This window comes from Gopherus flavomarginatus, chromosome 24 (genome assembly GCF_025201925.1).
Source record: "Gopherus flavomarginatus isolate rGopFla2 chromosome 24, rGopFla2.mat.asm, whole genome shotgun sequence".
Lineage (NCBI taxonomy): Eukaryota > Metazoa > Chordata > Testudines > Testudinidae > Gopherus > Gopherus flavomarginatus.
This window is the reverse complement of record NC_066640.1, coordinates 11,403,535-11,415,854: the sequence shown is the minus strand read 5'-3', so window position 1 is coordinate 11,415,854 and position 12,320 is coordinate 11,403,535. Positions and strand designations below refer to the sequence as shown.

Below are 12,320 nucleotides of genomic sequence, written 5' to 3'. Positions count from 1 at the left end.
CAGGCTTCCGCTAGGACTCCAGCCAGCTTAGCTGAACCAGTTTGAGAACCGATTAGAAGTTTTTCCCCTTAGTGCTGACAGCCCTGGATCCGAGCCCACATGACTGCTGGCAAGGAAGCTCTCCTCTCCTGGAACAGGAAAAACCAACCAACCAGTTGGACTGGTTATCAACAGACCCTAACATCGGGGTGGGGACACCTGGGGAATGCATGAAATAGACAGGGATGGGGAAGCCCAGCTGGAGCCGTTCAGTGCAGACACTCGTGATAGCACCGGGAGGGGTTCTCCCCACTTCCCCGAGCAGCAGCAGCTACGGTGACAGAAGAATTCTTCCCTCCGCCTAGCGCTGCCTATGCAGGAACTTAGGTCAGCTTGACTCTGTGCTCAGGAGTGTGGATTTTTCACACCTCTGAGGGAGGTAGCGGAGGTGACCTAGTTTTTTTTTTTTTTTAAGTGCAGACCCAGCTTTAGTGGCAGGCAGGATTAGCACCTCCCGAAGAAAGGCCTAAGCTGAGTTTAGTCTTGGTTAGGGGAAGCTTCCTTCCTGCTCCTTCAAGGGGCAAAGGGGAGAACCGGTCTGCAATAAAGGCAGCAACCCAGCTCTCTCCTTTGCCAGCATTTCAGTTCCCACCCTCCCCACCTCACTATACCCGGGTTTCTGGCCACATCCAAGTGCAGATCAGGGATGGAGATGAGCGAGCGTGTGCATGCAGGGGCGGGGGGGAAATAGGGATCTCAGCTCTCCAGGTGCCAGGCGAGAGTCGGGGCTGGCCCCTGAGAAGTGGGAGAGCAAGAGCCATCACTGGGCCTGCACAGCTGCCTGAAAAGAGTAGTGTGTCATTCTGTGGGAAGGAGAAGCCTTAAGCTCATACCCCTGTCCCATATACATTTTTGGTTGGGTGGGGGAGGACAGAGGATTTATTACAGGAGTCCCCAATGCGCTCAACCGCCGGCCAGGACGCGGGCATCTGCCCAGTTTCTGCGGCATTTCGATGTCGCCGCCTCTTGATGACGCTGCTTGCCGCCAACAAGCAACGTCATCGAGAGACATCACCGCTGAAATGCTGCAGAAATTCGGCGGCATTTTGGTGGATGCTTGACTGCTGCCACGGTCCTTTGTCTGGCGCCTGCCAGACGAAAAGGTTGGTGACCACTGGTTTATTAGCTCTAGATCCCGCTGAATTTCCATTCTCCCAAGCACGAGTGGGAAGGTGTGCCTGGCACTAAAGTAGCTCTGCACAGTCCTGTTCCTCTGTGCAGAGACGTGTTTATTTTGGTGGGCAGCGTTGAAATCTCACCTGGGATGCTCCAGGGGAATGGCTGGCAAGTTGACCCCATGGGGCACACTTTACGTTAACAGATTCCGTGTAGAGATGGTTCATAAAAGGATCAACAGATTAGATGATACAGGTCGGTAAGCAGACGGATTGCATGTGCCATAGGGGGCTGTTGGCGTGAACGCCGCCATTCTACAGACTGGCCGGGACCCTCAAGAGCTAAAAGCATGGACCACAAGATTCCCTAACTGGCCGGGTAACAGGCTCATCCTCCGCAGATCAGGCGCAGAGGATCTCCAACGCACTCACCAGTGGTTTACATGAGCACATCAGGCATGTATAAATGGCTGTCGGCTATGATTATAAGCCACTTATTAGATTGATTAACCATTCATTAAAAAATGATCATTTATACACTGACCCTTGGTAAGGAGTGTCACTGTTCCGAGTCTACGCCAGTGAGTTTCCTGAGAGGTTTGCAAGTCTGCTCTGATCAAAATGGTCCAATCGTTCTTTTCTGTGCCACATGCCCCTCCCGCAAGGCTGGTGCCAGACCCTAGTTGCATCCAAAAAAATGTCACCCCACACAAAAGAGGTTTGCAACAGAGCTGGGCACAGATTGCCAATGAGGACTGAAGTGGACACATTCAGCATTAAAGGCAGGAACCTCCACCAACTGATCTAGAAAAGTAACAAATTAGCTGGCAGCAGTAGTAGGCACTTGTCTCCTTACATGGTCCCACCACTAGAAGAGGACACACCCTGAACTGGTAGGTTACAGGTGCCCTATGGCTGATTTCTCATCATGCACAACGGGTATCTGTTGGATAAAGAGCAATTAGAGACTGTTGCTTTTCACTCCAGCAGAGTCTGAGTTTTTGGGAACGTACAGCCCCTGTCACCTTCCCCAAGGAGGTGTGGATGGGCCCCACCTCTCCACCTGGTGAGATCGAGATTCCGCTCTGCCAAAATGTTCGCTCCAGGTGAACACTCTGCCAGGGTGCAAGGGTGTATTTTTCTTTCAGGTTAGACAGATATTAAAGGGAAAGGTGGGCCCCATGCACTGAGCCAGGCCCCTGGAGAGCCCCCAGCACTGCGGCTTGGCTCCTGCCACTTGCAAATAGAGCGGAAAAAGACAAAAGGGGGAATCAAATCCAGTGCATCCGTTGAACTTGAAAGGTGGCTAGTCCTGCTATGGGTGTGAACTTGCCTTACGCAAACAGGCTCGCACAGAGGAAGGTATGTCACCAGTTCAAGTTTTAAAAACGAAGGCAGATTCACACTTCAGGTTTCCAGTCCCATTCCCCCTCGTCAGCCAACAGTTTAATTGTATCAGATGAGTCATCGTTACCATACTTTATGCCACTTGTAACTTCAGTGACAGCAGAGACCAAACTTCGATCCCTCTCCCCCAAAAATTCTCAGCCCCCCCCCACTTGAGCGAAAATGAGAATCTCCATCAACTGTTTGCACTATAGGGCATGTGACACACATCTGAAAAGTTCCAATTCCATCCTGTGGAGGGCAATGGTGGACACACACTTAACTAGTTTATTACAGTACAGTGATCCCTCTCTACTCCCAACTCCACAAGTTAGGTAGAGAGGGAGACGGAGAGGGAGAGAGAACGAACACATTGGGCTTGGATTCTATTTTCATGGGTCAAGCTAAGCAAAACAAAAAAAACCCATCACAACCAGCAGAAGTGACTCAAAATAATGACTTTTAAAAATTATTTAATTTTCCATTTTAAATGATCTAGCATCAGAAATACGGATTTAAATTGGACAGCGACCCTTTAACTCAACTGAAAAAGGGCCCTATTGCTATCCCAGTGAAATATACAGAGACGGCACTTCCAAAAGCAGACAGCTGTTGACAGACAGTTCTCACGGCTGTCCAAAGTGCCTTGTCCTATATGGGTTGGCAGGGGACAGGTGGCCTGGCACCGGCGAGAGGCAACAGAACAACCTGTTGCCTGGGTAATTTAAGACTAGACAGGGCTGCTTTAAGGACTCTGCACTGGCTGCCAGAGAAAATGAGGACCAAATTACCCTGCAATTCCTACAGTTGTAATGGAAAACTACACCAGAGTACAGCATGTGTGTCCCAGCATGCTCCAGAAGGACCACAATAGGCATGGTACAGAGATGTAGACAGAAAAGTATCCCACCTCCTCTCACCTCCCTCAGGCTGAGTCCATGGGATTCTCTCCCAAAAAGCAGTTCCTGTTTGGGGGCAGCCCTGGGTTCTTCCCACCAGCCACCAAAGGTCGATCCTGCCCCTTGCACAGAGTTCAACTGCTGTCGGAGGCTCAGCAAAAAGCTATGGCATTGCAACATTTTGACTGTACGTGGGCAGAGACCTCTCTCAGCCCCCACGACTTCAAACAGAACACAGCCTCAGAAGGGGTTTTCGCAATGCTCTGGCCCATCGCCATATGGCATCATGCCGCCAAAAAAAAAAAATCAGACTGGTGGTGGAGGCTAAACCATCCGGCATCTGCTTGAGAAGCGTGGCACCCGTATTTATACAGCAGAAGGGAGACATCGGTGCGAATCCCTCAGCGCACCACACGATTTTAGTGAACATGAGACTTGTATGCTAAAATTCTGTTAAATAAGCACGATGGTTTTCAAACATGCAAAATCTGGTTCAGTTTATGGCACTTTTCTTAAAATCAAGAGGCGTCTCTGTGCAATCTAAGCACGCTCCTGTGTTAATTTGCATAAAACCAAGCTACTTTACCTAATTAGGATGTAACATACCGGCCAAGTGTTACAGTATCCCCATTCAGTGGCTGGGCCAGAAGATAAAAGCCCACTACTGTTGAACATTAAAGGATGTACTCTTGTAGCCCAAGGAGAAAAGGCTTGTATTTTCAGCAGTGAAGGTCCCCAGTTCAACCCCTGCTCACAACCCATGGTGGAGATAGAACTGCATTAATTTATACGCCGCTGCATTAATTCAAGTCAGTATGCAAGGCCTATGACACAGAAGGTGTTAATTTATGCAGATTTATACATCCATACTCACAGCTCCTCCTCTTCCTCTGAGCCCATCTCCTGCTGGTACCTGCCATCCTCCTCCTCCTCCTCCTCCTCCCCCTGCTCTTCCTCTTCTTCCTCCTCTGAGGCCTGGCTCTCATCCGACATTCCCGGGCTGGGAGAGTGGCTGAGTCCAGCTGCTGCTGCCCGCATAGCGGCCAGGGCAGCCATCTGGGCGCGCTGGATGCGGGCGCTCTCAAGCTCCACCCCTTCCTCAGGTGGGGTGGGGTCCTGGCTGCGGCCACGGGCCAACTGCGAGGCTCCAGCAGGGACGGCAACGTTCTGTCCGGAGGGCGGCGGTGGGGGCAATGCTGGCGGGGGAGGTGTGGAGCGCTGCTGCTCCTGCTGCCGTGCCTCCAGCTCCTGCTGCAGCCGCGCCCGCTGCTGCCGCTGCAGGTTCTCCATCACCGCCTGCAGCTTCATGGCTCTGCCAGCCGGGGGCAGCTCCCTGGTGGAGTTGGCGGGCAATGCACCTGGGGTGCAATGCCCTGGAGTTGAGGATGCAATGTCCTCCAGATACCCCTCCCCTCCAGGACAACGCCCGTGGGGTGCAGTGCCCCAGGGGAGCTGGCTGGCAAGTTCCTAAGAGGGCAGAAAGCCCTGGACAGGGAGGTGCCTGGTACCCTGGGAGGAGGGAGGTTACAATGCCCCTGAGGGAGTACGGTGCAATGCCTTGGGGGAAATGCACAGACACGCTGCACTGGGGGATGCAAGCACCAAGGCGTTACACTAGGGGCTCCTTTGCATTGAGGGGCCGACACTCTGATGACACCAGAATGTTTCCCTGGGGACCAGGGATGGGACCCTCTGAGCAATCAGCTGGTTGCAAGCCTCTGCTCCAGGGCCGTTAGTCTCTACAAACAAAACACCTCAGGGCCAATGCCCCTCTGGCTCAGCAGGCAGCCAGCCCAGTCCTGGACATTGCACGCCCCTTAGCTTGACGGGCACTCCCCAGGCTGGACTGCAGCTTCCTTCCTTCTTCTGGCTCTGCTGCAGTGGTAGGGCTGGGTCCCGCTAGTCCTTGGCCAATTCTGCTTCATCCAGGTGTCTGCGCAAACCTGGGGGGGTGGTGAGAGAGAGAGAAAGCAGGGTTAGTGCAGACTGGGTTGGGGTTACCTTCTTGTGGGTGACTGCAGGGAGGAAAGAGTTAACCAGGAGCCTCATTAATCCAGAATTAACCTGGGCCCTGCCTAGACAGGAGGGAGGAAGAAGAGCACAGCAGAGAGGAAGAAGTGGGGAAATGAAGCTGGGGGTGGGGAGAGACAGTCCTTCAGCTTGATCTACAAGCCTGTTGCTTTGCAATCCGAGAGCTCCCGAGCAGGGCGGTCTGGTCATTAGACACCCGCCTCCCACCACCTCCTGGCAGCCCTGGTGTCACTGACCCACAGATAATGGGCTCCCTCCCCTCACACCCAACACCTACTCGGTGTTCCTTCACCCCAGGCCCCCACTGCTCCTCCGAGGCCCAGCCATTACTGGGAGAGCCCTACGCAGACCCTCCTCCTCCTACCCAGCAAGGACGCAGAGCTGAGACGGCCCTGACCTTGGAGACAGAGTCAAGGGAACTGGCTAGTGGCAACTGCATGGAGGAAGACTCCCCACTGTGTGCGATAGGCCTACCTCTCCCCGTCCTCCCCTACCACGTCCTCAGGACCTAACCATGCGCCCCAACCTGCTCAGTCCAAGGTCAGATGACCAGATAGCAAGTGTGAAAAGTCAGGACAGGGTGGGGGTGAAATCGTCGCCTATATAAGACAAAACCCCTATAAAAAAATCAGGCCATCTGGTCACCCTAGTCTGAGGCGGCAGAGGGGAAAAAAAACAAACCAAAGGACATAGTTAGGTTCACTCTACCACACAGCGGCTTGGAGCTGGGGGACAACTGTGCATCTCAGCCTCCCGGTACAGTGGTTATAGCATGGATGAGCCCACAGAATCCACACTAGGAGTCGGACCGATTCTTTCCTGGGCTGCACAAGTCAGGCCCTGGACGGGGATCCAGGTAACCTAGGTGCTGGCCCCACCTCAGCCACTAGTTTGCTGCATGGTACTTCTGTGCCTCTGTTTCCCTGTAACGTCAAGCGTATCGGACAGCAATACTGATCCGCCTTCGCAAAGCGTCTCAGACCCTCAAACACTGAATATCAGCCAGCCCGCACTGCAGTCCGTGTGTGGGGTTGAATATGGCTTGTCCAGTGGCATTAAAAAAAAAAAAAAAAAAAATGGCCCGGGTGGGTGAGGGGAAGCCATTTACCTCCCATTAGCAGCTAGACCACCTGTTTAGAGACTGGACTAGCAAAAACCAGTTTTTAACAATGTGAGGCGGCCAGCATGGATAGGGCCCAGATTGGGCGGGGCGGGGGGGGGGGGGCGCGGAGATCTAGGCTAGAACATGTCCTGCAAATCTGCGGCTATCCACAAACCATGTTTGTTTGCAGATACAGATTTTGATCCACTCAGGGCTCTACGCGTCCATACCCCCGTCCTGCTGGCGGATGGGATTCATTTACCTGGAACAGAATTTACACACAGTTCCTTAGACTTGGTTTGAGCGCCACTGTCAACAGGTCCTGAAGCAGAGTCCCTGCCCCAGAGCCCAATACTCCCACTCACGGGGAGTCAGTATGCTGTGACACAGGGGTTCCCAGCCTTGGGTGGCCCAGGACGCCACTTTGACAAATTGCCAGGCACACAAAAAGGCTACATGTTGTTTGCCCACACAGTTACGCACTTAAGGAAAATAAACGCTTGAAAAGTCTGTCTGCCCTTTTCTTAAAAGAGAGAAGTTCCTCGCTGAGTTCATCAGCTGTGAAAACAAGAGCCCACTTCCCCTCCACCCCTCAGGTTTTCCCAGTACTATTAAAAAAAAAAAAATCTGCCTACACTAGACTGTAAGATTTCCCAACATTGGGCTTTTACAGTAATATCCAGCCATGATCAGGGCCCCCTTGACCTGGGGGCTGCACAGACACATAGCGAAAGAGTCCCTGCCCCAAAGAGCCCAGGCGAAAGAGACAAAGGGTGGGAAGGAAAAAAGACACACAGAATAGGGAAGTGACATGCCCACACGTCACGTAGCGCAGAGCTGGGAACAGAAGGCACATTTCCTGACTCCCAGTCCAGTGCCCTAGCCACTAGGCCACGCTCCCAGCGGTTCAGCTCCCCGGCAGCCAGGAAGCAAAGATTGGAGTAATAGAGTAGTCACCTGCGTCTAACTCGGTTCAGGACAGGTCTAGAGGACACCAGAGACCTGTTAACATGGCACTCCCATTGTTGCTGGCACTGAGAGAAGCATAACCAAAGCTCCTAAGAGACTAACAAGGCTGGATTCTGGTCTGGTAAAGTCATTAGCCCCCCGTGGGCTGCACTGCCAGATCTAAGATCCAGTACAACAGAAGAAGGCAGCTGCCGAGCTAATTTGTCCCTTGGGCTTCACCGCTTAGAGGGCCAATCCACACCCTAAGTGCCACCATTTTGAGGTCGACCCGGCTGCAACACGGTAGCTCCAATGCAGTTAAAAATACACTGGGGGGCTTGAAGCCCTGACGGGATCAAGCTGCATTTTAAACAGCGTTCCTGGAGTTGGGAAGGGGAGGGGGGGGGAGAAAATGTGGCACCAAAAAAACTACACGCCCTAATTTTTTATTTTACATCTCCACCAATGTTGTTCTAGTTCTTAGACAAGGAATCTCACTTCCATCCCTTCTGCATTGGTTTCCCTGCAATCGTTCAGGGGATTGAGTTTTCCTGCTAGTAATGAGGACTGGGAGCAATTTAACTCCGCTTTAAACTGTAACTGTGCCGGGGGAACCATCAGGCTGCAATAGGAGTTCCTCAAGGTGGTAGAAGTCACAGTGTAATTGGGCCTTAGGCCTGGTCCAGTTTTACTGAAAGTACGATTAAGCTGGTTTGAAACCAGCGCCGGGTGTATGTGTGTGTGTGCCTACACTGCTTTAAGACGGGTTTAGCTCAGCCACAAGAGAGCGCTGAACTGATAGAACCGGTTTTAAAACCGGTCTCATCCACACACTGGTTTGCATCAGTTTAACAAAAAAAACAAATTTAAAAAAACAGATTTAAAAAGCTAAACTGGTGCCCCTTTCACATTTCTAGCCCTGCCCATCCACACCGGAGACAGAGAAGCAGCACTGCCAACATGCGTGCATCAGACCACAGAGCTCTACTGGGAGAATCTGCGGACAAATTCAGACCCAAGCAGGACAGTGACCCATTTCATGAACGGCTCTGAGCGCTTCAAAGACACTGGGGTCAGTTTATTCTGAACCAGTTGGAGCAGGTGCAGAAATCTAGTCCCTTCTGAAGAGAATGCATTACAGGGAAATCAGTAGGTGGAGCAGGACGCATGATTTCCAGAGGCAGGGACAGCGATAGCAGCTGGGTCGGACTTACATGATTTACAAAGAGAAGGAGGGAAACGTTTCTAGATCATCTCACGTGTGTGTGTTTAAGCCAGAGTGACTGTTTATGTTTGCAAAATGCAGGCTGTGGGTTATACACTAGGGGCTTGTTGATGTCATTTTTGCACCACTTGAATTATAATCAGTTCAGAAGCTGGCATACAGAAAGCAGTAGAATACCCTGGCAGAGATCTAGTTATGTCCGTACACAGGCGACTATATATCTGTGTAGCAAATAAGCACCTTGCACCTTCCCCACCCTGCACCTTAAAGCACCTTCCTCCAGATATAACTGCATCCATGCTGTTGGTGTTGGACAATGTACCAATTTACCTATCCGCTGAGGCAGTACAACCTGCGCGTTTAACTCTGAACTGGTCTCGGTGTTAATGGCTGGAGGTCTAAGACCCTCTTGAGTCTCGACATGTTAAATAAAATGGAATTAGGTGGAGAGAGGCAAGAAGAGGGTTATGAATGGGATTGAGAATATTTGTGCGCAGGTGTGAATTTACCAGCATAAGGCTTGAATGTCGTATCTGAAGGATTATGCTAGCCCATGTAGATTAATAATGACAAAATAGGTTAATAAAGCCCAAGCTCTGTTCTTAGCTATCACGGCCAGGAGTAAGGAGTTTATTTGTTGCTGAAGACAAGGCAATCAGATTTTTTGGGACTCTGGCAGCTCACAAGTGATAGGGTCCCAGCCCATTGGTTATAAACAATTCAGAGACATGTTGGACTGAAAGGGTCCTGGAGAAGTTATCAAGTCCAGCCCCCTGCGCTGAGACAGGACCAAGTAAACCCTAGACTACACCTGACGGGTGTTTGTCCAACCTGTTCTCAAAAAAATAAAATTTCACAATCTCCCTTGGAAGCCTGTTCCAGAGCTGAACTATCAGAGTCAGAAAGATTTCCTAACATCGAACCTAAATCTCCCTTGCTACAAATTAAGCCTATTACTTCTTGTCCCACCTTCCATGGAGAACAACTGATCTCAAACCAGTTCTCCAAGAGGTTACAGCTGGGGAAGAAACTAGAGCCAAGAAAAAGCTGAACAAGCATTTTAGCAGGGAAGGCATCCTGAGACCCCGCCTCATGTCGAAGACATTAGTTGTTTAATGATGTCGTAGGCAGCAGAGGGGAGAGGAGACAAAAGCAGGTTTATAAAAGGCCAGTAGTTAGCTATGAAAGGACACAATGGCTGGCTTTTCCTCCTCCACCAAGATGTAAACCCTCCAGGGGAGGTGTGAGGAATCTGTGTGGCATCCAGCACTGTCCTGTTCTACACAAGGAAGTTACATGGCCTTAACTAAACCCCTATCATTACAGAGCTGATGTAGCTAGGCTGGTATAGAGAGGTTTATACCAGTCTTGCTGCACTGGTGGGGAAGCAAAGGGTCCTTCTACCACTGCAACTGTGTCCACGTTAAGGGTTGCACTAATTTTTTTTAAACCAGAAATCACACCCCGAGCCAAAAAAAGTTACACCAGTACAAAAACTGGTGTTTAGATCAGGTCCGTCTCGTGTTGGTGTTTCATACAGAGTGTACCCACCTGTTGTCTCTTCTTATACTTGCTCTTCGGAGCAGATACAGTCTTTGTTCTGCATCTGTACAGCGCCTAGCACAATGCGGCCCTGGTCTGTGACCGAGGCGCCTAGGTGTTACCGCAAATAAATACAACATGTTCCGAGGTCTTGCCTGCATGGTGCATTTCAGCATTGCCGCCCCAGTGAACCCTACCAGAGTTGGAAGTTAAGCCTCCAGCGTCCACACCTCTTACGTTTGTACAGTCCCCAGCACAGTGGCTGGGGCTCTCACATGCTACCGTAATACATAAAAGACTAGGACATGGTGGATTCCACTTTTGTAAAGGGAGGGTCTCACCCCCTGACTGACACACACACCACAACTGGTGCCTTTAGGCTGTTCTAAACAGTCCCTTACTGAGCGGTAACGAGTAGCAGCTGGAGCGGACACAGGGTGAAGGAAAAAGAGCCTTTCCTGAAAGCAGCTACTGCCTTCTCCAGCGTTCAGCAAGGACCTTGGCATCTGGAGAAGGCTCACACCAAAAGGCGCCCCATGCGGTCGCCTGGCTAGGGCAGATGCTGGAGAACCCTGCAGCACGGGCAGGCCGTGTTGTGGCACAAAGCTGGAGTGGACACTCTTACTGTCTTGTATGTACAGCCAAAGGACTCACCTGGAGACCAGTGACATCCCTCCAGCGAGCCCTGATGCAAAGGTCTGGTCTGCAGCTTCTCTTCTAAGCAGAGGCTAGAGGGAGGCACAAATCTATGCTAATCTGGGGAAAGATCAGCCCCCACCTCCAGAATCTCCACAACCCCTCCCTGCTGCAAAACAAACAGCAGGATCAACTGGCTTTTAAGATGCTTCCTAGAAAGTCTGATCCAGAGCCAGGGCACCCAAGAGCGAACAAGATGCTAGTCTAGGGAGAAGCATTGAGAATGCCACAGTTCGTTATCCCAAATGGTCCTTGTTCACAGGGCGGACAGGAATCTGGTTCAAACACTATTGGTATCCTAGTAGCACCTGGAGGCTTAGACTCAGCTCAGGGCCCCACTGTGTTCGGTGCGGTATAGACACATAGTAAGAGACAGCGCCTGCCTTAAGCAACTTACAGTGTAAACAGACAGACAAGGTGGGAGGGAAAAAAGAGTCACTGACAGGTAAAGTGACTTGTCCAAGGTGACAACAGGGCTGGGAATGGAACCCAGGTCTCCTGAGTCTCAGGACAGTGCTCTATTCACTAGCCCATGCTGCCACTAAACACAAGGATTCTCTTACCTATATAAGCCAGGCTTTTCTGCCTGCCATAAAGCTAGGTCCCAGCTGGACTGTGGCTAGGACCTTAATAGCGTCTATGTACCCAGATTTCTTGCACCTTCCTATGAAGCACCAGTGCTGTCAGAATATTGGACAAGCTGGACCATTGGTCCAGCCCCATATGTTAGCTCCTGTGTTCTTAATTATACAGCGGAGGTGGGGAAGGGGTTGCTCCTGTATGGTCTGACAAGCACAGTTCTCAGAATAGGAAGATTCCCACGCACACCAAATCAGAAAGCCAGGCGAGATCCCCGGTTTCAAAACCCAGTTCTGGGCAGAGCTCAAAAGTACAAGTCCAGCAAGGAGTGACCAGCTCACCCAGCACTTATCCGCTGACGGCTGCAAATATGGTTCTGTCTCGGACTGCACGTAGGCCTGAACAGTCTTAACCTTGTCCCCACATTGCCCTGCTATTCACTAGCCCACGCTGCAGCACCAATGGAACACAACCTGGATGTTGCTTTCTCCCTTCTAGGCTGCAAGAGGAGAAAGCATTTCAGAGGCACGAGGTGGGGACTGCTTCATATAACCGGGTCCCACAACAGCTGTGAGGTTATGGCAGAGAAACAAGCAGAAGTGGTGCTAGTTCACTGGGGGCCCTAACCAGGAATATTTTCAGCCCTCTTTCCCACCCCTTAAAAACACTAATTGTATTATTTCCACAAACCAGATATATATTTATATTTCCCCCACCACCACCACCACCACCACACACTTGTTAAAAAGTCCACATTA

The 12,320-nt window shown here is 51.1% G+C and overlaps 1 protein-coding gene across 3 annotated transcripts in view; it reads right to left on the bottom strand.

The window, feature by feature from the left end:
- ARID3A (AT-rich interaction domain 3A) overlaps positions 1-12,320 on the bottom strand; it is a 93,650-nt gene that overhangs the window by 74,549 nt on the left and 6,781 nt on the right. For all 3 annotated transcript variants that reach the window (XM_050933902.1, XM_050933900.1, XM_050933901.1), the window contains exon 2: positions 4,314-5,382. In XM_050933902.1, the coding sequence (XP_050789859.1) occupies positions 4,314-4,747 (434 nt within the window). In that variant the 5' untranslated portion in view covers positions 4,748-5,382. The remainder of the gene's footprint in view (positions 1-4,313; positions 5,383-12,320) is intronic.